Source organism: Zea mays, chromosome 1 (genome assembly GCF_902167145.1).
Source record: "Zea mays cultivar B73 chromosome 1, Zm-B73-REFERENCE-NAM-5.0, whole genome shotgun sequence".
Classification (NCBI taxonomy): Eukaryota; Viridiplantae; Streptophyta; class Magnoliopsida; order Poales; family Poaceae; genus Zea; species Zea mays.
Window position 1 is genome coordinate 55827493 of NC_050096.1, and position 23606 is coordinate 55851098.

Genomic DNA, 23606 nt, shown 5'->3' on the forward strand with positions numbered 1-23606 from the left:
TGAAGCAAACCAACTAGCCTTTGATGCTCGGCTTCACTCTATGGCATACGTCACAAAGAGTTACGTGAGTGGCCACGTCTCTTTTTAAACCAAACCACCAATACTTTTCCTTTAAATCCTGATACATCTTGGTACTTTTGGGATGTATAGAATAAGCGGAGTCAAGTGCTTCCTTCGAGATCATCTGCCAAAGATGATCACTTTCAAGCACACAGATTCTACTTTTGAACCAAACAGTACCTTGATCATCCTCTATAAGTTATGGGGCTTTTCTCATCCTAATCAGGGTTTCGATTTCCTTAATCCTTTCGTCCGACTCCTGACCTTTGCGGATTTCTTGCTCCAAGGTCGAATCTATCTCCATAATTGTTTCTTCTGTGTGGGCGACCATACCAAAGTTAAGTCGTTCCATCTCCCAAAATAACTCTTGGGGTATCGAGTGAGCAATAACCATGTTGGCCTGGCCTTTACGACTTAACGTGTCAGCCACAACATTTGCTTTACCAGGACGGTACTCAAGATCCAAATCGTAGTCTTGATCAACTCAAGTCATCTTCGTTGCCTTAAGTTGAGATCTTTCTTGTGTGAATATATACTTTAACTCTTATGGTCCGTGAAGATGTTGCACTTATCCCCAATCATATACCGCGTGATTGGTTCCCAGATGCATCCATGTAGTTGCATCCGAGGAGTATTAAAGCACACTTTGGTTGTGGCATTCACGCATGCAGTCTCATTGGATGCAAAATGAACAGCTGAGCCGATCTAGAATCCAGTGAGATGCTCCAGCCGAGTGTCCGCGCGCGTGAAAGCTCAAGGCATGCAACCGAGCAAATAAAGGCACACAAAAACGAGACGCTTCTTGAGGTTCTTTTTTATTATATCTTCTAATTAAAAGATTTAATCATCGAACCAATTTTATACTTATGTTTCTGAGATTTTTGTAAACAAAACTAAACCACTTATAATATATTATAATATATAATATTTGAAGATCTATTTATACACCCTTCTATAATACACGTTTCAGTGCAACCAACATAACAAAGTCTATGTCTATTCTGCACGAGCCTATACAAGCAACCAAACAAAAGAATCTGCATGAACTCACTCTTTTTCTACCAATACTAGCTAAGCTCATACATGCTTGTCTCGACTTATAGGGAACCAAACATATGGATAGTGCCTCAAAAATTTTAGAGCATGCACTACAACAACTAACTCCAATTCAGGCGTTGGGTAGTTCTTCCATGCTTCCTTAGTTGCCTTAGTGCATAAATTATTACTGTCTTGGGCCGTGCTTTTTTCGTGCTTCGAGTCAGCCCACAAGACACAGCCTAAATGTACACCTCTACTATCAGATTAACAAGATTTCCTAGCCTACCTCATGCCCTCTATAAGGGTTTATTCGGTTTCATCAAAATCTATATAGATTGAAGGAGATTTACATGGATTTCAATCCATAGCAAATCAAAATCCTTCACAATTTTTTAATCTCTTCCACGAGACATAGAAATAACTGAACAAGACTAACAGGTACACAAGGTCCTTGCTCCAGCCGCACATCAAGCCTTCGTTACCAATATTTTAAAGAACCACAAAGACCGACTCTTTCAAACACGCAAGCATTCCAGTGCTTTCAAACCTCCCAAGCCACTAGGATAAGTGACTGTTGAGTCCTCTAATTAAAAGTCCTACAAATGCTTCTAGTATTTCAATTTCCACATCACAGGGTAGGCAGATTTAGTACATAGGTGAGCAGTCAACCTGAGATTGTGTCAATAGAATATCGCATCCATATATGATGTCTGCCCGTCGATAATTCGAACACTGGTGCCTGGGTCCTTGGCGTCATGCAGGGTTGTTTTTTGAGACCCTGGCAACAAAGATGACCCAGTTCTTTCTTAACAAGCACTGGACAACAACGGCATTCTAAAGCATGTGTACAACTAGCTATCATGCTGTAAATTAATCCAGAATTCCAGAACACTAACTGGTATTTGACATGTTCTGCTAGTTTTTCCAGCAGCATGCCCGTATGAAATGGCATGCTGCCACTAAGCCACCACAGATGCAGCGTGCCACACCGTAACAAACTAAAGCACATTCTGCCGTGCAAAGGCTGACAGGACCAAAACTTGTGAACCTTCAGAAGGCAGCTTGGCCAGACGTGCACCAAATGCAGATTTTAGATATTCTTGGGCTGCTCCAATTCAAGATTCTGCAGTAGCCCAAAGATCCCAGTCCCAACCTTCGGGGGCTTCCCAAGGCAGACACTCGCTGAGGGGCACTCCAGAAAATCTGCCTCCCCATGTGTGGCTGCATCCACAATGAACTTTGTTGCTGTCTCGAACGTCATCTTGCCAAATGGCGAGGTGCTGAACTGGCCAATCCCCAGCCTGTTCATAGGCCGGTATCCGCCATCCAAGGTCATAAAGTCTGCGATCAGGCTCAGGTGCCTCATGTCAACATTGATGCCATAGGGTTCAAACACGCCGCTCACTTCCTTGATGATGGTGCCCCGTGCGGCCTCCACCCCGTATGTCTTCAGCATGGCATGGATATCATTTGATGTGATGTCATTGACGCTGATGTATTCACTGAGATTCCATACCACTTCAAAGTTCACTCCGGCGGTCTCTAGACGCGTATGGTTGTGCATTGGCTTGACGATCTTACAATGATCAATGTTATTGCAGGCCTTCACAAGAATAGTCCTAGCTATCTTTTTGGCAATCTGAACAAAAGAATTTTTGTTTGAAAAAAAAAAGATCCATTAAGAGTTTCCCAACTGGAGCATTAATAAGTATACTTGGTAGGTAATGCAGACTGTTCTAAAACTTGGTGCAATCTATGTTTGAAAACCATGAAGTGCCAAACAAAATGGTGATCTACAAGAATGTGAAGTGCTAAAAGGTTGTATGGTGGGAGTTACGGCCAGTAGTCACACACAATATTAAATACCTAGAAATAAACTGTAAAACGTTCCACATAATTCTGGACAGATGAACTAACAGAGATTACTAGTATTAGCAATAATGTATGACTAATCTTTAACAAAGTAGCAGCTGCTTGAAGGTGATACGGTAGTGCTACTGAAATAAAGTACCATAAACTTAATATAGTCTGACAATGACAGGAGCATGACAAAGCAACACAATTAAGGAAGGAAAAAGAACAGATCATGCGAACAAGGGGCTATATAGACTGCCAATGTGGTGTCGGACAAGAAAAACAGCAAAGCTCATACTTCAGCTAATCAAGCGTCCCAGAAGCTGTACTACTGAATAAGATCATTGTTTGAAGACAAGTGCAGTGTGCTGGCCCTTGCGAACTTACTATACAATAGATTAGGGTTCTTTTACAGGTGGGAGGAAAATGTGGCATTACTAGTTACTACCAGCGCGTATCATTGAATTGATAGAAGAATAGTCTTACAGACCCCCCCCCCTAGAAGTTTGTGAATTCTGATCCTAACTACCTATTACATAAAAAACAAGACCCGGCCAAAATGGGGAGAGCACAACCTAACCTCTCTCCCTAGCAGTGGGCAGGGTGAGCCCCTTTGCCCCTGCCAGTCTCCACCACTCTACCTCCTCTATAGCAAGGGCCAAAGGCTCCAAATGATCCAGGATCCAAGGATGATAATAGAGTTTAGCCCCACGCCCCCACTGGACCACCACTCACCCATGCCAGCGCGAGTATCTTAGCTTTCGATAGTGAAATGGACGCTGTCAAGTTATATGTAGTCAATCCTATAAGGAAAACATGTTGAGTTTCAAAGTAACTAATCCTAAAAAGAAAATTAAAGTTTAATTCACTTGTTACCTGAGCTAGTAAAATATGAGGTTCATCATGAAAGGCATAGTGAATCTCAAAATCCAAATCACTGGATTCAACATGGATAGTATGTTTTAACTTTTTCCTGCGCTTCTTTATTTGACCCTGTTTCTGGTCATCTAATCTTCCCTCATTTTGATTTTTCTCTTCTAGTTTAGCTGTTCCACGATCATCTTTTGATTTTTTCCCCTTTTTTACAGAATATGGCAGGTCATCCACTGAAGTCGTCTCAGACTTCGAGATCGTGTGTTCTTTGTCAGCCTCTTGTGAATCATCACCTGACTCAGCTGGATCCTCATCGCTCTCCTCAGATTCGCTACCCATTCCCTCCTCGGTTTCAGTATCATCATCATACTCCATCTCATCTTTCTCTTGCCGTTTCATCTTTTCTGCATCAGTTCCCAAGTCAACATCATTATCATTTTGATCGTCATCATCACTAGTACCAGTGTCTCCTCCATCAGCATGTCTACTTTGAGATTCTTCATCACCATTTAATAATGAGCCCTCTGTATCTTCTATCTTAACAGCACGGATTTCATTTATTTTGTATAGCAGATCTAGATGCTTTTCAATTGCATGTTCCATTGCCTCAACAAAAACTGTTCTCAAGGTTGCCTGACACTCATCTATAGTAAGACCTGACTCAAGCTGGTCTTGTGGATAGAGTTTCATCTGTAACTTGTACAGGGTTGAAACACGCCCATTAGAGTTGTAAAAAGGAACTGTGCAGACTTCAATTTTCTCCACTACATCAGCCACACGAACCCTCCTAAGCTTTGCAACCACCATTTTAGCATCATCCCTAGGCATTCACCAAAAGAAAAAATGAATGCACATACCCCAGAGATTGGTGCACGTGAAAGTCATAAATGTATGTGCTTTGATATAGTAATGAAAATACAGTAGAAACAAAACTCAGGTGTTCATCATACTAAAAGAATTAAAACTCACTCAGAAATATGTTCGAGCAAAGGACACTTCATAACAGGCGTCCTAATATTATCTGATGCAGTCATCAGTATTTCTTTCAGCCGGGGTATACCAAGAGTTACATTCATGTCACCCCTTCCAGCAAGATGAAAAGTGTTGAGCCTGCAATGCATAGTAAAACAATATTTGAGTTGTTATATTCAATCTCTGAAATATAACATAGATAAACAGTAGTACAACACAAGCAAAACGAGGACAAAAATCTTAGCACATAAATTCTACTGCCTCTTTTATCAGATATATAAGTTCAACCACAGAAGGTCTAGCAACAAATGGAGAAATGAATGTGGGTATCTCAAGAACAAGAAGTATATATAAATTAACAGAAACTCTTACGTCATCTGCGTAGAAGGTTCTCCTATTGACTGAGCAGCAACCACACCAACAGCCTCACCAGGATCTACAAGACTGGATAGGAACTTGACTTTAAGTAACTCCTTTAATTCCTTTGCCTCAATGTTGTAACGACAGCATTCCTTTGAATGCTTAAGAAACTCTTCCGCTTTATCAATCAATTTAGGAGGCAGTTCAGTAATGTATCCATTACATTTTGATAATGTGGGATCCTTACTGCAGCCACCGAGCTTGGCAAGGACAGCTTTTCTGTTCTGTAATTTGGATAACATATAACACACCATTAGGAAGCCTACCAAACAAGCAATAGGGAGACATACTTCAAATTCAAGGTGGTTTAAACTAGGAATAATTGGATCTATACCATTAAAAGATTGCAACATTAGATATATACCATTGGCTTACATGTCATTGACTCATGTGGACCCCACATGTAAGTGAGATAACAATGGTATATATCTAAAGTTGTAATCTTTTAATGGTACAGATCCAAATTTATAGTCAGGTATTGAATTTCTTACATCAGCAAGTTCTTTGAACTCGTTCAGAAAGCTAGTTTTCAGCACATCAACTCCATCTTCTCCATAGCAGAACTGTACAATTGATCCATCAGCATCCCGAACCGTGTGATCATAGGAGACTTTCAACGATTCCAGACATTTGATAAGACAACGCTGAAGGTATCCACTACGGGATGTTTTGACTGCTGTGTCAACCAACCTGTAAAGAACTCAAAAAAATAATAGGGGTAAATATAAAGAATATATGTTGCAGAAACGTCCAGAATTTCACATATCTTGTTCTAATGAGTATCAAACATACCAATTTAAGAATATATGACAATCATTTATTCTTCAGAAAGATGTAGCCAACCAATCCATATACATATAGTTTAGGGTGTGAAGATGCATGGATATTGGATACCCATGTAATGCAAAACTTGAAATGCCTGTAACAGTTACCTACTATGCAGATACAGATACGTGTATCAGACATACAGATACACGGATGTCATTTTCAAAAAAGAAATGATACGCTGATATGTTTTATGTTCTTTAAAAAATAATATGACATGTTAAAATTAGTAGAAGCTGATCAGGAATTCAGGATGCATGGATGCTCTGTGGAGCCACATCTACAGTTATTTAACTGCTTCTATCTAGACTAGTGGCTTCATACAACAGAAGCACTGATGCAGCTCTACATCTCGACCACTCACCCAGTCACCCCAAAGACACCACTAAAAAATCAGCACAGCTATCAACCACTCAGTCTGTATCCTTTGTTTTTCACCCCTTTCCACAGGGGAAGAGAAATCAAATCAGGTAACACGAAATTAAGAAGGGGAGATCACCAGCAGCCACCACTGAATCGCTACCAGGGAGTGCTGGAGATCATCACAGCCACCGAGGCAGGCAGCAGCCGTGAGGGAAGTGTCGGGCAACTGCTCATCGGCTCCCAAGAATACTGGCAGGAAGCCACGTGTCAGGCAGCAGCACTTGTGCCACTGTGCATCCGGGAAAAAGGTGCTGTGTCTCGTGATTGCTGCATCGCCAGCACTTGTGTGTGAGCGGGCAGAGGCAAGTCAGATGGCACCACTCATGAAGCCAAGCGTCTAGGCGGAAGTCCACAGCGGATATGTATTGTCATTTGTCAAATTGTGTGGATATGTACCAGACCAAGTATTGGATTTTTTGCAATTATTTTTTGCGGATATGTATCTGTCGCATATCTCAAGCATATTCGTATCAGATACGTATCCCACACGAGATACATGACCAACCTCACGTATCCATGCAGCGTAGTTGACCTACTGTGATATACAACCTGAGATGCTAGATCTTATGTTGTAATTGACCTGTTAAATCTATTTTTAATCAGATTAACCTAATGTGAAGATAGAAGCAAATTACCCCTCTCTGCCTGCCATACAGTGAAAGTAATACTCTTGAGGACGCAGACCAGTTAAAAATCGATCACTGATAAAGCCACCAGCTCTTGAAGAAATATCCCATGGCGGAAAGCACGGTAAAGTCTTCCCAGAAACCATCCGTGGAACACGCTTTCCTTCTAGCTCTTGCTGGCCTAGTAATGATGATATTTGATTCATGTTAACCTACCAAGACATAAAGTGGTGCCATATTAGTCTTGGTCTGCTTTCAGGTAAATCAATAACAAAAATAATTTAAGTTCTGACTGAACAAAAAAACTTACCGGACCACCTTTAGCTCCAGTTGTAGTCATAAGAGAGAGACAATTTCCAGGAAAGGGCTTTTGTAGACCATCAGGAAATAATATTTTATTGACGTCGGTTGTTATCCCATTTAGAGCATTTTTCATATCATTGTCCAAGGTAGCCGTGTCCGATTCACCGTTACTTCTTACAGCCTTCTCAACCTCCATATGCAATTTTACCAGATCACCTTAAAAGCAAATAAACAATCAACATGAAGCGATAGTGTATAAGGAAAGGCCAAAAATAAAAAACAGCTATTTTATTTTATGCAATGACGTTCCACAAACCTTTATGATCTTCGTCAGCTCCAGTAAATTTCCAGTGGACTTCATTACTACGCACTTCGCTTCCACTAAGAATTTTACTTCTCAGTTTATCCTTCTCTGGCAATAGTAGCAGGTCATCTACCCCACAAGTAAACCCATGCAACTGAAAGAAATCACGTGGTTTTACTCCATCTATTATGATAACAGACCAATAATAAATTTGTACTAGAAAGACAGAATCATCTGTCAAAGGCTCAAAACCACATAGGAAAAGGATGATGCAATTAGGATATTATACAACATTCTGGTCGGTTTAACTGATATGGAGCTGACAGCAGAAATGCATTCAAACTTTAAAAAAATGCAAGATCATCTTCAACAGTGAGAACTAGATATTTTGGTAATGTCGGTCACAACTTATAAGGATGAGATTATTCTCCTACAAGACCCAACAGAGATATGGCATCAAATATCAATAGATCTGGTAAAAGTAGAATCTGGAGAATTTTCTAGTTGCATCTGATGATACGGTAATTAAAATACCTTTCTAGCTACATCTTAAATATCACTTCAGAATGACTACTAGTAGGTACCAGTAGATCAAAACGATATTTTAGAACAGGCCAGGATGGAAGCAGACATACATAGCCTATGCCTTACTACAGATGTGCAGGAGCTGGTGTTACAGTATATATCAAAAAAAAGATGGAAGGCTAAGCAAAATCAGGGCACTGTGTTACTGAAAACACTAGTACAGACTACTCGGTCAACAGTCTACACAAATTAAGTAAATTGAGGTAAGTGTCAGATAAGTAAATTGTCATATGTACCATAGTGCACAGATACTTTACAAAAGCTCAACTTTTATCAGCTGCCATATGACTGCTCCAATGGTTCAATGGGTGTAGTTTAACACAAAATCAGCCAGCCTGATAGTGTTTTTGTCCAGCCAAACCTACTCTGAACCACTCATCCAACCCTTTTTTTCTTTCCCTTCCTTCATGGCCCCCATGGCCCATATCTAGATGTTTATGATGTGACACTAGATATACATGTTTTGCACAAAACACATTGAATGCAACATTGACGCAGCAATTTGGATATGTTGGTATTGTCAGCTACAGGCTACTCTTGTTATTTACAAAAGCAAAATAATGATAAATGATCACATTGTATGTCCTATGGCCAAACATACTAGGCACAAAAGTAATGATAAATATGCTTCAGTTTCACAAAGACATTCAATAAGAAGGTACTATAAATGTTTTAGTTGGGCTGGCCAATTAGGCTACACGCACAACCAAAACAACTACAGAAGTTACTGGTGAATCACCCATAATTAAAAAAAGACAGCATTATTTGTAAGTTTACCTGCAAGAACAGTGTAAATAAGCGGCTGAATGTCGAGAGCAGTATCCCAGCTGTATATGCACCATAGAGTTCATGAACTGTATGAACTATCCCATACTTCCCAAACTGGGCCTTGTCTATTATGCCCTTTATGAGCTCATTATTGTGAATATATAAGACCAGTTCAGAACGATCTTTTTGTTTTTGTTTTTGTATCTTCTCTTGTTTTTCTTTATTAACTGAAGAATCTTTTTCTTTTTGAGCGGAAGGATCTTCTCGTTTTCCTTTTTTAGCAGAATGAGCTTCTTTTCGAGCGGAAGGATCTTCTTTTTCCTTTTGAGCGGAAGGATCTTCTTTCAGATATTCTTTTGGTATTTTTCCCTTCTGCTCCACAGTAAATGGAGGACAACCTTTTGTTAAATGATTCAAGATGGTTGTTATAACCTGTAAAACAAATAAGTTACATAGACGGTTCTTGAAATGTTCCCAGGAGAGAATTATTTGTCAGAACTCAGAAACATCTAACCTGTTTTCCTGTCCATAAGGGCCTTGGCTTCCAAATAGCAGGATGGACAAGTTCAAGTGTATCGTAATCCTCAATAGCAGACACCTTAGCAGGGTGATGAGAGCCACAATTTGAGGACGGCACACAAGACCCAAAGACAAGCTGACTATATTCTTCACGGCTTAGCAATGTGTCTGGTTTTGTCAATAGTACAGCACCAACAATGTGGTCCTATAAATGAAAACAAAACATAAAATGATAACAGTAATTATTTGTTAGTTACAATGCCAAGAGAAAAATATAAATTTTAAAGAATGTGCTTTGTGGTGTTTCATTAAGTTAGTGTTTGGTTCCGGAGCTAGTTGGGATGGAGCGGCTCCAAGCCAGGGAGCAGATTCGTCCGGGAGATTTTAAGGAGCTGGATGGTTCAGCGTTTGAGCATAATTTTCCTTTTTTAGTGCCACTTTGTCTTATATGGAACAACAAATAATTGGAAGCGAAGCAGCTCCGTCCCACCATACTCCGGAACCAAACACTACCTAAGTGCTGGTTTGGTGACTAGGGAATTGGAGGGGATCCTTGTGGAAGGAATCCCTGTGCTAGGGATCCCCTCCAATTCCATGGTCACCAGACCAGCCCTAAGAGGGGTTAGAAACCACTAGGTTCACAAAATGAGCAGAGAAACAAGCAGCTACGAATTAGCTAGAAACAAGTGACTAAAAAAACATGATTGCAAGGTCTAACAAGAAGAATTAGTTTACTAATGAGGATAGATGCATTTGCATTAAACCGTGCACGCTATACCAGTGCATATGGGTACAGTATGAGCATATTAAACATGTACTCCATTTCCATATATCAGTGCACAAAATAATCAACGTAAAACAATTGTCTGTGCATACTATACCTGTATGAGACCTCTGACAGCATCCCCACTCCTAGGACCAATGTATTGCTTGTTTGCGTCAACAATATTCATGGCCTCAGCACGAGATATTTCATCTTGCGGAACATGAACATTCATCTCATCTCCGTCAAAATCAGCATTGTAGGTGCTAAAAAGAGATAGCAGTCAATTGTTTGCTTGCTCGTGTGATGTAGGCAAAGGGACAGCACAGCATGGAATAAAGATGATATCCAAGTACCTGCAATTGGCGTAGTGCATTCGTAACGTCTTTTCTCCAGGTAACACCCGAACAAAATGAGCCATCATGCTGGGCTTGTGAAGAGTAGGCTTTGAATCATAACCAAGAAAAATGAGGCATTAGAGCAATTCATGATCCATAAACTGGAAGAGCTACAAGATGGGTTCATGGTTGATTGACAAAAGGAGTGATAGCCCTATCACCCACAACAGCCACTGTGCCGTAAAGAATCATAAGCAGCATAGTTAGGGGCAGAATGGTGAGTGGTTGCAAAATCAAGCCCTAGATTGTTTCCAAAGTGTGCTTCAGAACTTTTGGAAAGCAGACAGGAACTTGCCTGAGCTCAGATATGATAAACATTCAAACTGCATTTCATCAGACCTAATTGTTTACAGGCATCTCATGCTTATTGCGGAATCACAACAAAGCATTATAAACTGCTTTTAGTAAATTTTACCCCCGACAACCATCCATCTTTTTCCTTAACAATACTAAGAATAAGTAGTAAGGGTATTTGGATGCCTGAGTTGTGTACACAAACCAAAACCACTATGGGGCTGCAGGAGAAAATTCAGATATTACTAATCAAGAATATGAACTGCGATAGTATAGACACACCTGCCTATTGACAAGTACAATGTCACCATCTTGAAGATGCCGATATACAACCTTGCTTTCAAACTCACAATTAGGATCTCTCCCTGGCTGACAAATTGATCCTCTAGATGCAGGTAGCATCTTAGCAATGGAACGGCGTTTGGCAGGGACTGCCTGTAACTTATACATGCTATTGTTGTCCCTGTAATGTGTTGCACCTGGATGTATATCGGCACCATTCCTTATAGCTTCTTGGAGCCTTTTGGTATTCCAGGGTGTTACTTTCTGTGCAGAAAAATATAAACAATGTCAAACATTAAGGAAAATCCTAGAAGTCAACAGTTGAAAGATAAAAGGTGCTTGGAAAGAAGTGAACAAAGAAAGAAAAATAGTCTGATATAAAGCTGTTTCAGCATTTGTTTTTCTAAAGCTGTAACATCTTAAAGAAAAGTCTAGGACTAGTAGATCACAGCAGAAAGCTATCAAAACCACAATGAAAGATCATGGTCCCATGTATACCAGTACATCTGTTGACGAAGTCGTTACAGTTGCATCTCTGTAACACACCGGCCACTCCCGGACCGGCAGTACTTACTCCTGACCGCCCTCTAGGATACAAGACCATCCCCACAGACCAACACGAGTCTTTTGTGCACAGTTGCACACTTTGTCCTCACTCGTGCGCACCCGGGAAAACTTCCCGATCGGTCACCCATCCCAAAATTTCTCGAGGCCAAGCACGCTTAACTTAGAGGTTCTTTTGAGGTAGGCTTCAAAAAAAGAAGATACACCTTGTTGATATGAGTACTCTATTAATTATATTAAGCCTTGAGTTAGGATATCACACACTCGCATACAGGAACAACTAGCCTAAGCACAACAATAGACATGTTGTATTCAGGGGAGAAGCAAGTATTGGTCATCGAAATCATGCATATTATGATAGACTTATTATGAGTATCTTGGTGTTAACTTCAAACATCCCCATGAATGGAGTGCCAATAATTGAAGATGGTCAGGTCAAAGACCCACCAGAGCATGACTGAAGAAGCCCTGTTGATCCAAATGATTTTCACAAGCCAGGTGGAAATGGAATATATTGTCATGTGTTGTCTTCTGTATTTTTTACTTTTGTGGTCTGGTTGTTCTGGTTCTGGTTGTAATAGGACGTCTAGTAGTAGAAGTTTTTCCGTTTCAGTTTTCACAACAGGTACAAAATTCTGAATCAGGTAAAAATTTATTTAAAATGGAATTGTAAAATTGATCTATTAATTAAATATATTAATGAGGCAACGACGGCTATGCAAGCAGTCCTTCTGTGCAAGCTTGCAAGCAAACCATCTGATCCATTATATCGTGATCCAACCGTAGCTCACATTTAACACTTAAACCCTTCCCCCACCAGCTCAATAATCTTTATAAAAAAAACCCTAACAAACCATGGTTGTATCTGTGGTTGGATCGTAATCTGATGGATCAGATGGTTTGCTTGCACGCTTGCACAGAAGGACTGCTTGCATAGCAGTCGTTGCCTATTAATGAAGAGATACGGCAAATAGAAAATAAAATGAGATTAAAAATAAATAAGTGTTAGAATAAATGAAATAAAAATATACTTTATAATAAAAGGTATACAGCAAGTGGAGTCTATTTTATTTGTAAAAATATCAAGAACACAAATGCGAAATCGGTTTTTAATTAGATACATTGATTAAGAGATATAGTTAAACAAAGTGCTTATAAACAGTATATAATTTGTTCACAATAGACAACTTACAGCAGTTTAAACCAAACGACTTTCAGTTTTTCATAGCAGACAACTGAGAGCAGCTTTTTCATAGCTAACAACTGAACCAAACGCACCCTATGTGGGTCCCCGTTGTCCCAACAAGAAACTATATTCCCATTGGATGATTTCTTCAAAATGATTTTTCATCCAATCCCAATTCTTCTCCATCCTATCCTCATTGTATCCCCCCTTATCCCTTTCTTGGTTCTTGTGCCGACCTGGTCTCTTGCATCAGAATCCAGGCAAAATTTTGGACAAGATAAAACATTTGTGTTTCTTGTTAGTTGGGTTTATTTCCTTGTGGACATAATCAACATATCAGATAATAATAGATTAGATTAAGGGGGTATTTGGTTCCTCTAACTAAAGTTTAGTATGTGTCATATCGGATGTTTGAATGTCAATCACCAACATTAAATATAGTCCAATTGAAAATATATTTACACGGATGAAGACTAAATGATGAGACGAATTTATTAAGCATGATTAATCCATGATTAGCAAATGTTTACTTAAGCATCACATGAGCGAATAATAGACTCGTCTTACTGTTTAGTCCTTATTTGTGTAATTAGTTTTATACTTAGACTATATTTAATACTTCTAACTAGTATCAAAACGTCTAATGTGATGGGACCAAAATTTAGACCCTTGGAACCAAACAACCCTAAGATAGTGTGAAGGGGTCAGGCATGTCATGGTTAAAAAGGGATCGAAAGATTGGTCAAGGCAATTTCTAGTAATAAAAGGGGGCATAAAGTAGGGATGGCAATCACACCCGTGGGTGTCTTCATGTGAGGACCCAGGACCGACGATGGTGTTGGGTTGGGTGGGGCTGAAAACCGTAACTGAAAATCCCATAACCGGGGCCTCATAATTTATCGTTTTTGTAAAGACAATATCGTTTCCAAAATTACTTTATTTAAAATTTGAATTTCAAATATCTGTCAACATTGTATTGTACTCGCCAATAAATAGATTAATTATAAAACCGAGTTAATTTCTCACCGACTGGCAATCTTTTTCGTATAGAAACTATAGACGACATCGTTTCCGACCATTTTCGATCGTTTTCGACCCATGAGGCCTCCCCACCAACTAGGTATAGAACTAAAACTAATGTCTAGCGCAAGCCTATGTAAAACTTAGGATGATTTGTGTGTTGTCTACATAGTATGAAGTAAGACTAGATTTAAGTTGTGAACTTTCGATTCATTGGTGATGATAAATTGGTATTTGTGTTGCTTTCCCTGTAATTTTATAATTTATTTGTTATATACTAGGTATGTGCCCGTGCGTTGCCACGAGGCGAGGGAGCGTGGGGAGCGGCGCCTAGGCTGCAAATATATTTATTATTTATTTCTAAACACTAAAGTACATGTGGTCTGGTGGTTAGCCCCAAATTTCTAGAGTAGAGAGGTCTGGGTTCGAGTGCTCGCTTTGCACTATTTTTTGCGGGTGCTGGGCGTAGAGAGGGTGAAGCCGTGGTAGCACAGGTGCCCACATTAGGTTCTTAATAGATTATAGTATAGAAGTATAGATATAGATTAGCTTCTTGTTAACACACCCATGGGTGCGACATTGCACCCGCGAGTCACATTGAGGGTGGGTGTAGGGCAGATTTTTACTACCCCACCCCCCCGCCTTACCCATCCCATTGTCATCCCTATCGCAGAGGGCAAAGCAAGTCAGAACACAAACGTAAACAAAGTTGTGCCAAATTGAATCATACAGGATGTTGAACAATGCATAAAGCACTACCTCAGGATATGTCAATCGTGTCGCAAAAACAGGAGGAATGCCAATTTCATTAACAGCCAAGTACGGATCTGGAGATATAACAGATCGGCATGCATAATTAACCCTCTTCCCCATCATCTTTTGTCGAAGAATTCCTTCTTTCTTTTCCAATAGCTGGCGTATACCATGAGCATTCTTCTCGCTTCTTGCTGTTATTGCCAACAGAAACATTTAGCCATAAACCTTTATAGCGGGGGTAGATAAAACAAGTAAAGAACTCAAGGTAATGAGCAAAAATGAGTACAAACGATATTGTAAACCTAAACCTTCCCAAGAACAACTGCATACTAAACAAACAGAAATTTATGTTTGAAGCAGCTCACAAATTAAAATTTCGAACCACCACACAATGACAGTTACTAGAGGTGATATTATACTAGACCTAACCATCCCCAAGAACAACTGCATATTAAATGAACAGAAATTTACTTTCAAAGCAGCTCGCAAACAAACCAAGAGCACACAGAGACAATGAGTATAAGCAATATTATAGCTAAACCTAACCCTTCCCAAGAAGGCAAGTACAACCGCATCTTAAATGAACGCAAACTTATTTTCAAGCAGCTCTCAAAATGACATTTTAAATCAATAGTGCACAAATAAGCATCAAATTATCATGAAGCTGAGGGCTGAGATGGTTCATTTGCAAATAATACCAAGAACCATCCACTACCGACCGAAAAGAAAAGAGAATTGTGTCACTTGTCCCAGAAGGTGCATGGTTGTTTAACCCCTACCGGCCTACCCTAACTTGTAATTACTCCATACCAGAATATGGAATGCAACTACTCTCATCGCAGAGGGCGGGAATATGGAGAAGGGCCAAAGGGGCTGCCAGCATGCCAAGGTCCAAGCTCAATGAGGACAGTAGGCCTGCAGCCTTGTCCTTCACAGTTCACTGGGTTAGAAACATCTGGTCCCTAGGCAATCCAAGAGCACCGGAGGGATGAGAAGCAGAGAAGGGCAGGGACGACAAATTTTGTGAGCCCTAATACAAGAAAATGGCCATCTGATGATGGCAGCAGATCTGCAACCGGAGCAAGAGTCACAGCAAGGGGAATGAAAGGCAGCAGCAGCTGCTGCTAGCTGCATGCCAGCGTACAGGGCAACTGGGAAGTTATGCTTTTGTTGGGCTGAATGGTGCATTTTTTTCCTCAAACATGAAGGAGAGCTGGTTATCATTATATTAAAGAAGGATGGAGTAAGAGCCCTGATATACCACATACAGGTACAAAAGGCAGCTTAATAGCATCTCTTTTTATTCCTCTCCTTTTTAAGCATGTGATGCATTTGCTTATAGATTTGGCACATATAGATTACTGTCTGTTTGGATCCATGTTGCTAATAGCTAGAAACTGAAAATTAGCAAGCCTGGAACCAAACATGCCACTTACTAACAGGTACAGGTGTACTAGCTACTAGCAAAAATTAGCAAGGTAGATGTTGCTAGCATATGCCAATTTTAGCAGGATATAAACAGAGCCTAGTTAAAGATGTGACACAACAATAAATGATTGCACAGATTGTGTGATATGAATTTATTTCCCTTTCTAAATAAAATAGTATAAACAAATATATAATAGACAAATCCACAGATCCTGTTTTATAGTTGCTGAATTGGACACCCACACCCAAGTCAGACACCAACACCTGCACTCATGCCGCAGTAAGGCGATATTACGGGATTGGATCAGCAAGTAAAAGGCACCAGTCCAAATCATTATGAAAAGAATACATCCTTAGGACGTCTCCAACAAGGGCCTCCAACAAGGGCCCCTAAAGGGTCCTCTACCATAAAATTTAGAGGACGTTGTTGGATCCTCTATATATAGAGTTTCCCTTTCCTTTCATCTATCCATTATAATACTTTAAAGTTTAAACAACAGATTTAAAAAACTCGACCTGCGGAGGTAAGACCGCCTTGGCATTATATTAAGAAAAGATCTTCTCACGCAGGTTGAGAAAACCCCCGAACCCCTGCCCTACCCATACACAGCGGCATCGTAGTCCATGTGAGAACGACTGCGGCCGGGACCGAGCCTTAAACCTGTGCTTTGGCGTGGAACAGGTGAGAGGATTTTTTTTTAACCACAACCTCAAATTCGCTCCTATGGGGAATCAAACCCAGGACCTGAGGAGTGCTACTTAAACCACTTAACCAACTCAGCTACAGATTTAGCAAAACTAAAATTTGTAAAATACATTTGAGAGTATGATAAATACATACATACAAAAATTAATATAGAGGACGAGACATAGAAGACGCTGCTGGAGAGGAAGGAGAAATAGAGGAGAGGATCTTTCAGAGGAGATGGTAAATGATGGATATAGAGGGTGGATTTAGGGGGGGACGTTGTTGAAGACAATCTTACCAAGGCCTTTGCTACTATCATATAGCACATTTACACTCCGTTGTAGATCCATCCATCTTTGAAGAACATCCATATGGTTAGAAGATGCATTGTTATGTTGTAGCGCAAGATTGGATTCTTGCACTTTACTTAGCAGAACACTTTGAGGATGTTCCATAATCTACAACAGCAAAATACTAAAGTGGTCAGCTTTAGAACAGGATTCAGTCGGTTAGATGGCTGAGATACTTACTCCAAGACTAGAGCTAGTTGATGGGCGGAATCTATTTGGTGCCACAAGGAGACTACTCAAGAAGAACATTTCATAGCCCCTTCTCTTTTCTGGTTCACTTGACATATTCTTCTGGAAATCACAAAGTAACATGCAGAACCTAGCTTCATTTTTCCACAAGTCCTTGAGAATAGATTCAACCTGAAGAAATTGGTAATAAAATGCTTTGATCTGGTTCCAAAGCTTTCATTTCCCTTTTAAACTCAAGAAGCAACAAAACATACCTCTGTAGGCAATAGATGTTTTTTTCCTGATGATGCTACCAATTCTTTAATTGTATCATCAGAAAGACCTCTAACTTCATTGATTGAGTCTTTAGACACCATTCCAGGTGAAGATGACTCTTCCTCAAGACCAGAAACCCCTGTTTCCCCTGAGTTGTGAATATCACCATCTCCCTTGAGTTTAAAATCAGCAATTGCATTTGTTCTTACAGCAGAAGCCTTTGTGTCCTACAAATCGGAAGATGAAATTGGCATACAATGAAGAATTAAGATACAGCAGATGATTCCCCATTAAGAATTTGAATTGACAATATGAAATGAAGATTAAATTTAAGCATGCCCAACACAAAATAGATATAGCTAATCTAGTCCTTTCTCCATGTATACTATCTAGGAGTACTAGGGGATTTCATGTGAGTACTTGCAACAGTTATGGCATTGTGAGAATCCATGATATGCCACTGAATAACTACACAACGCACAATATAACACTAATTGTGTGTTTGACATGTGGGGCTTGGTTTACATGCCAGTGAGGCATTAGTGGTGTATGACAACACATGGAATTATAGGGTGGAATCTTAATTTTTATGAGAAGGGCTTACACAAATAATTGCAACGGAAAATTCAATAACTTTATATGCATGTGACATGTGTGTCTACATACTTCTATATATACTAGTTAGTTGTTCGTACATTGCTACAGTTTCTACATGTCATATAAATAGGCCTTACTTAAATGAAATATTTATTCAAACATAATTATATTTTTTATTTTCAAATTATTAATATATATGCATACATATATATGTAACTCCTATTTATACCGCACACGGGCATACAGTTCAGTGGTAAAAGCCTTCTGTCTATAATCTACATCCTAAAGGAGTAGAGGGAGTAGGGATCGATACCCCACTGACGCTTATTTTTCTGACTGCGCGTGCCAGAATCTGTAGAGAGGCAGCGACGCACGTAGGAGTTGAGACGCACGAAGAAATTGACAATTAAATATAGTAGAGACTAATGTTCAAATACTCTGAAGTTTTAATTATACAGGTTCAGTTTAACAAGAATGGAACAGTAGTCTAAATTTTGTAAAGAGTCGGATAACTGATCCATATCTGCCCCAAATTAATCAGAAACATGTGGGTTAAGCAAATATCAAACAAAACTAAATAAGTCTAATTTGGAATATGTCACAAAATTTAGAAGTAGCCACTAAGCACTAACCAAATATTGCTAAAATCATGTATACCTTGACCAGCCAACCAAATATAGGACTTGAGATTGTTGGGCTCTTCATGTCACATTTTGCACACTTCTTCTGTCTCTTTTTCATTATCTTGGAAAAAATAGACAAAACCTCTTTCAATTGGATAGATGTCCAGGTTTTCTTGTCTTTCACAGAAGATGAGTTATCACCTGAAGTGGTCTTGTTCATGTTTTCATCTTCCTTGGAAAGATATGCTTCTTCTACTGAGTCTTCCAAATTTTTAGCACAGACAATATCACCCTTTACTAAAAGTTCAAGTTCATTCACATATCTGTCAACCTAAGAAAGTGAAATCACAATAAGATTGTGCAGTGGCATGCAAAAACTTAGCCCAAAATGAAAACCTAAGTAGCAAGATGAAAATGAACTCACCTGTTCCTTGTTCAGGCGGAACTTGTGACAATGGAAACACGTGACATGGAGAAGGTTTTTCAGACTCATAAACAGCAAAGGATTGAACAATGGTTTTGCCAACTCAATATGACCGAAGTGACCAGGGCAACGAACAGAATGCTGACCACAACTCTTGCAGCTGACCATTAAAAATTGGACATGGTCAGAAACTAGAGAAATGTATTTTTAACACCCATATGCAAATATCCACGGGGGCACACCCACAAGGTTCGCTTGTATCAAATAAGTATTCCACAACATAGAGTATGTTCTCCCCACTGCTGGATGCAAAAACATATATACATGCTTGATACTGTGGGAAACCCTAACCCTGGAGTGGGGTTGGGTATTGTATTAATAGACATGGGATAGTTGGGTCAGGCCCATTACAAGGTGGCGAGAGGGTAATTACACAGGGAAAACCCTAATGGGTATCCTAACAGCTACATCTCATGAATTTGCTCGACCAATCATCAACTAAGAATAAAACAACTCACATAGCTTAAATAAGAACTAATAAAACTACTCAGTGCACCTACAAAATGGTGTATATCAATTATTAAGCCAATGTATGTCATCAACTTTAAGGTGCCAGTTTGCTTCACCAGCGAGAAGTGGAGAGCACATCATATAATCTTATAAGAAAGCAACTAAAGATATGATACAGATGGTACTCAGCATCTAAGATACTGATACATTTTATATATACTGAGGCAAAGCTACATGATTTTCCTTGGGGTGAAATATAGAAATTGGTATTAGAACATAAGAAAATACAATGTCACTTCCTTATAAACTGATCTCAAGTACTCCGGACCATATCTAAGATGCCAAGTCCAGAAGCAGGATTTCAAAAGTGGGACAACGAACTCACATATCAATATCATTGATAGGTCCCATTGCAGGGTCCAGTAATCCACCTGGCACAGGAAGGTTTTTGGCATCAAGGCGCTCCGACTTGGTGATCTTTTTAATGCTGATCCTCTTAATTTCATCATCACTATAGAAGCTGAAGTGGATTGAATCCACTTCCTCTGATGCTGCCTGCTCAATAAGTAAATAACATAGCATCAGCCAGTGAACTACTAGTAGGAAAGTATAAGCCGCAAGAGTGCAAAAGACCATAATGTGGCATCCGAAGTCTACAGAAACTGAAACTAGTAGTTTGCAGATAACTTTAAAAGAGTTTCAATTATAATGATACAAACAATGAAAATACATTTTCTTGAAGGAAGTAAAGCACAAAAGGAAGAGCAGTGGCATTCTGCGAACAGGAAACTGAAACTAATAGCACTAGGTCCTGAGGTTTAGCAGCAATCTGCAAAGAACTTAAATATGAAATTAACTAGTCGATACACCTGGGCGACCAGGCGACTAATCGCGATTAGGACGACGATTAGGTCGACTAATCGAGTCCTAGTCGACCTGGTCGTCCCTACAGCCCTTATGCATATTTACAGGAACAGGACCTATATAGTATATATATAATATTGATATATATATATATATTGATATATATATATATAGCATATAGGAGGCAATACCAAACATAAAAAATATGAATACTGAAACTGGACGGTGGACAATTCAGATTTCAGAACATGAACATCAGTCACTAACTCACTAACTAAATTATATATAGCAATATAGCATATAGGAGGCAATACCAATTACCAAACATAGCAAATATGGATACTGGAACTATCACAGACTCACATTTCAGAATTCAGATTCACAACATGAACTGAACATCAGTCACTACTCACTAACTCACTAGTTCATATGATGCAGAGTTGCAGACTTACTAGTTACTATATAAATGCCAAGTAGGCAAGTACAAACTTACTATTGACCTAAAGTAACAGATCATCATCCAATTGAAAAGCAGTAGCACTAGTGGCCCTTATTTAGCTAAAACCCTAAGGTATTACACTAATGGGCCTTATTACCAGCCATCCAGTCCACATCCAAAACAGGCCAAAACCAACTAATCGTCCCCACCCAAACTGGACGACTAATCGTGTTCAATCGACGACTAATCGGACGATTAGTCGACCTGATCGAGTCGGACTCCCTAGTCGCATCACCACAAACGACTAGCCCGACTAATCGCGAATAATCACGATTAGTCGGACGACTTGATATCAACGGACAGAACAAACACTTAAGTGTTAAGAATAGATCTTTTGTTGCTCGTTGAAGTTTCTACAGTTTATTTAAGCAAACTGCAATGTGAATGTAACACAGGGTAAGACGACAAGATCACTACAAGCCTACACATCATATACAGTGGAGAACATATGGGTCTATCTGCATAACGGCTGACTGAAATTTGGTTTGCCCAATCCAACTCTAATGGTCCAGATCATGTGCCTTCTTTTCCTCTTCTTATCTGCTCACCATTCAACACAACACTGGTGCACCACATGCAGACGCTCCACGCCTACTATCGCTCCACTACCTCCCACCAGGCTCCAGCGCCTTCCTCCTCCGTGCATGCTTCCTATGTCCTCTCCGACTGCTCAGAAATGTTCTTCAAGTCCAGTGACCCAAACCTCCCCGTCGTCCACCTGCCACCTCCATGCCCACCGGCCAGCCTCTACAATTTTGGCAGGCGGCACCTCAAATCTTCCTACCCACCACTCACTGCCAGAACACCTTCCCGGATCTCCTTCTACAGCTGCCAGAACAGGTAAATAGACTATGTCCAGACTCTCTATCCTATTCCTTATCTCATTTCTATTTCAAACTCCACTCTGTAAACAGTGCAATCTACAGTACAAAACAATACTTTGCACGACCGTTTACACGGTCTGCTGGAGATGGCCTTAACCCCAAATCCCCAACCCAGTCTCAATTTCTAGTATATTTTTTGGTAAAATTTTGGTAACTTGTTGATATAAGATTTCAGTCACCTGGTGTGGAGTATAACTTCAGAGCAATGCATCACGTAAAGTTTATTTGTCAATTGTCAAGTTACATATGAATTAACAACCTGACAGTTAATAGGTGTTTGTATTGCCGAGCACGTTCATTTGACAAAGTTTTCTACCTGCTACTGCTCACTAAATTATAGAGCTAGTGTCAAGTGGATCATGGACGAAAACTTACTCAGCTAAACAGAAGACAACAACATACTAGGAGAACAATCAGGAGGTTATCAAAAACACGAGGTTCACAGCTGGGGGAACCAGACACCAACCTGAATATGCTGCCCGTCAGCCATTATAGACTCCGCACGAGCGGTCTCCCTCCTCGCCGGATTCTCGTGGTCACGAGTAGGGCAAATCTATTGAATACGGACGTCGGAGCGAATGGCCGAGACGATAGCGCGGCGAGCCCAGAGCCAGGACGAGACGTGGCTGCCTGCGACCCGGGAGTCCGAACGCTGGGGGCAGTAGCGGCTCCAGATAATTCCGAAGCCCCGGGCCAAACAAAAGGAAGGACGTTGTCTGCCACTGCTCCTCCCTGTCCCTGGCAGAATCGCCACTGTTCCTCCTTGTTCCTGGCAGAGCCGCAGAGTTGCAGTGGCCGCTGCCCGCTGGGGTGGGCCGGTGGCCGGTGGGGGGCGCCACCAAAGCCCGAAGGCCGGATGCCCAGACGCCGGCGGAGCCGCGGAGCGACGAAGGGAGAGCAGGACTGGGCGAGGGCGCGAGAGCGCGAGACGGCGCGCAGTGAGCGGCGAGCAACGCCGGAGGCCGCTGGCAGCTTGGGGCTGGGCCTTGGCGGGGCGCGGACCAGAGCCGCGGGCGAAGCTGCGAGGCGGCGGCCCGACGAGATGACGACGGCGAGCTCGAGCGCCCTGGCGGCGCGAGCGTGGACAGAAGGATGGAGCCGTGCGTGTGGCGTGGAGAGGGAAGATGCCAGGCTGGGAGTGTGAGAGCGTATTAAAGAAATATGACCTATTGGGCTAATGGGCTTAATGTACTTAGATGGGCCAATCCGCCGGGGGAGGGAGCAGTGTTGTTTCATGCGGGACAGCGGGAGATCGCCGAAAGAGACAGCGGACGTGGGCCGAGGGTTTACGGTTAATGAACTTATGGCTCAATGGGGGGCCGAGGGTTTATAGTTATAGCTTAATGGCTTTAAGATAAGAGTTATTTTACTTATACGAAATGATTTTTCTACAATAATACTCAAAACTAGAGCATGAGGCGTCCTTACAGGCGCCCCATTGTAGAACATACAGTTAGATATG

At 40.7% G+C, this 23606-nt stretch overlaps 1 protein-coding gene across 3 annotated transcripts; it reads right to left on the reverse strand.

The window, feature by feature from the left end:
- Positions 1 to 1562: 1562 nt before the first annotated feature.
- LOC100279825 (DNA-directed RNA polymerase I subunit 1) lies at positions 1563 to 23281 on the reverse strand. Of its 3 annotated transcripts, none has more exons than XM_008657145.3 (21): positions 22611 to 23281; positions 20283 to 20452; positions 19388 to 19547; positions 18998 to 19294; positions 17743 to 17970; positions 17480 to 17659; positions 17248 to 17407; positions 14837 to 15024; positions 11308 to 11571; positions 10690 to 10778; positions 10452 to 10599; positions 9566 to 9775; positions 9061 to 9483; positions 7711 to 7852; positions 7402 to 7610; positions 7101 to 7303; positions 5709 to 5907; positions 5170 to 5441; positions 4795 to 4935; positions 3829 to 4645; positions 1563 to 2737 (listed from the first exon to the last, which is right to left on the reverse strand). In XM_008657145.3, exons 1-21 carry the CDS (start codon positions 22632 to 22634, stop codon positions 2189 to 2191), a joined length of 5073 nt encoding a protein of 1690 aa, XP_008655367.1. In that variant the 5' UTR covers positions 22635 to 23281; the 3' UTR covers positions 1563 to 2188. The 3 variants fall into 3 exon arrangements, with proteins under 3 accessions (XP_008655367.1, XP_008655373.1, XP_008655376.1); XM_008657151.3 differs by lacking the exon at positions 1563 to 2737 and adding an exon at positions 3279 to 3731 and having other exon boundaries at positions 22611 to 23270; XM_008657154.3 differs by lacking the exon at positions 1563 to 2737 and adding an exon at positions 3279 to 3755 and having other exon boundaries at positions 22611 to 23270.
- Between the last annotated feature and the right edge of the window lie 325 nt (positions 23282 to 23606).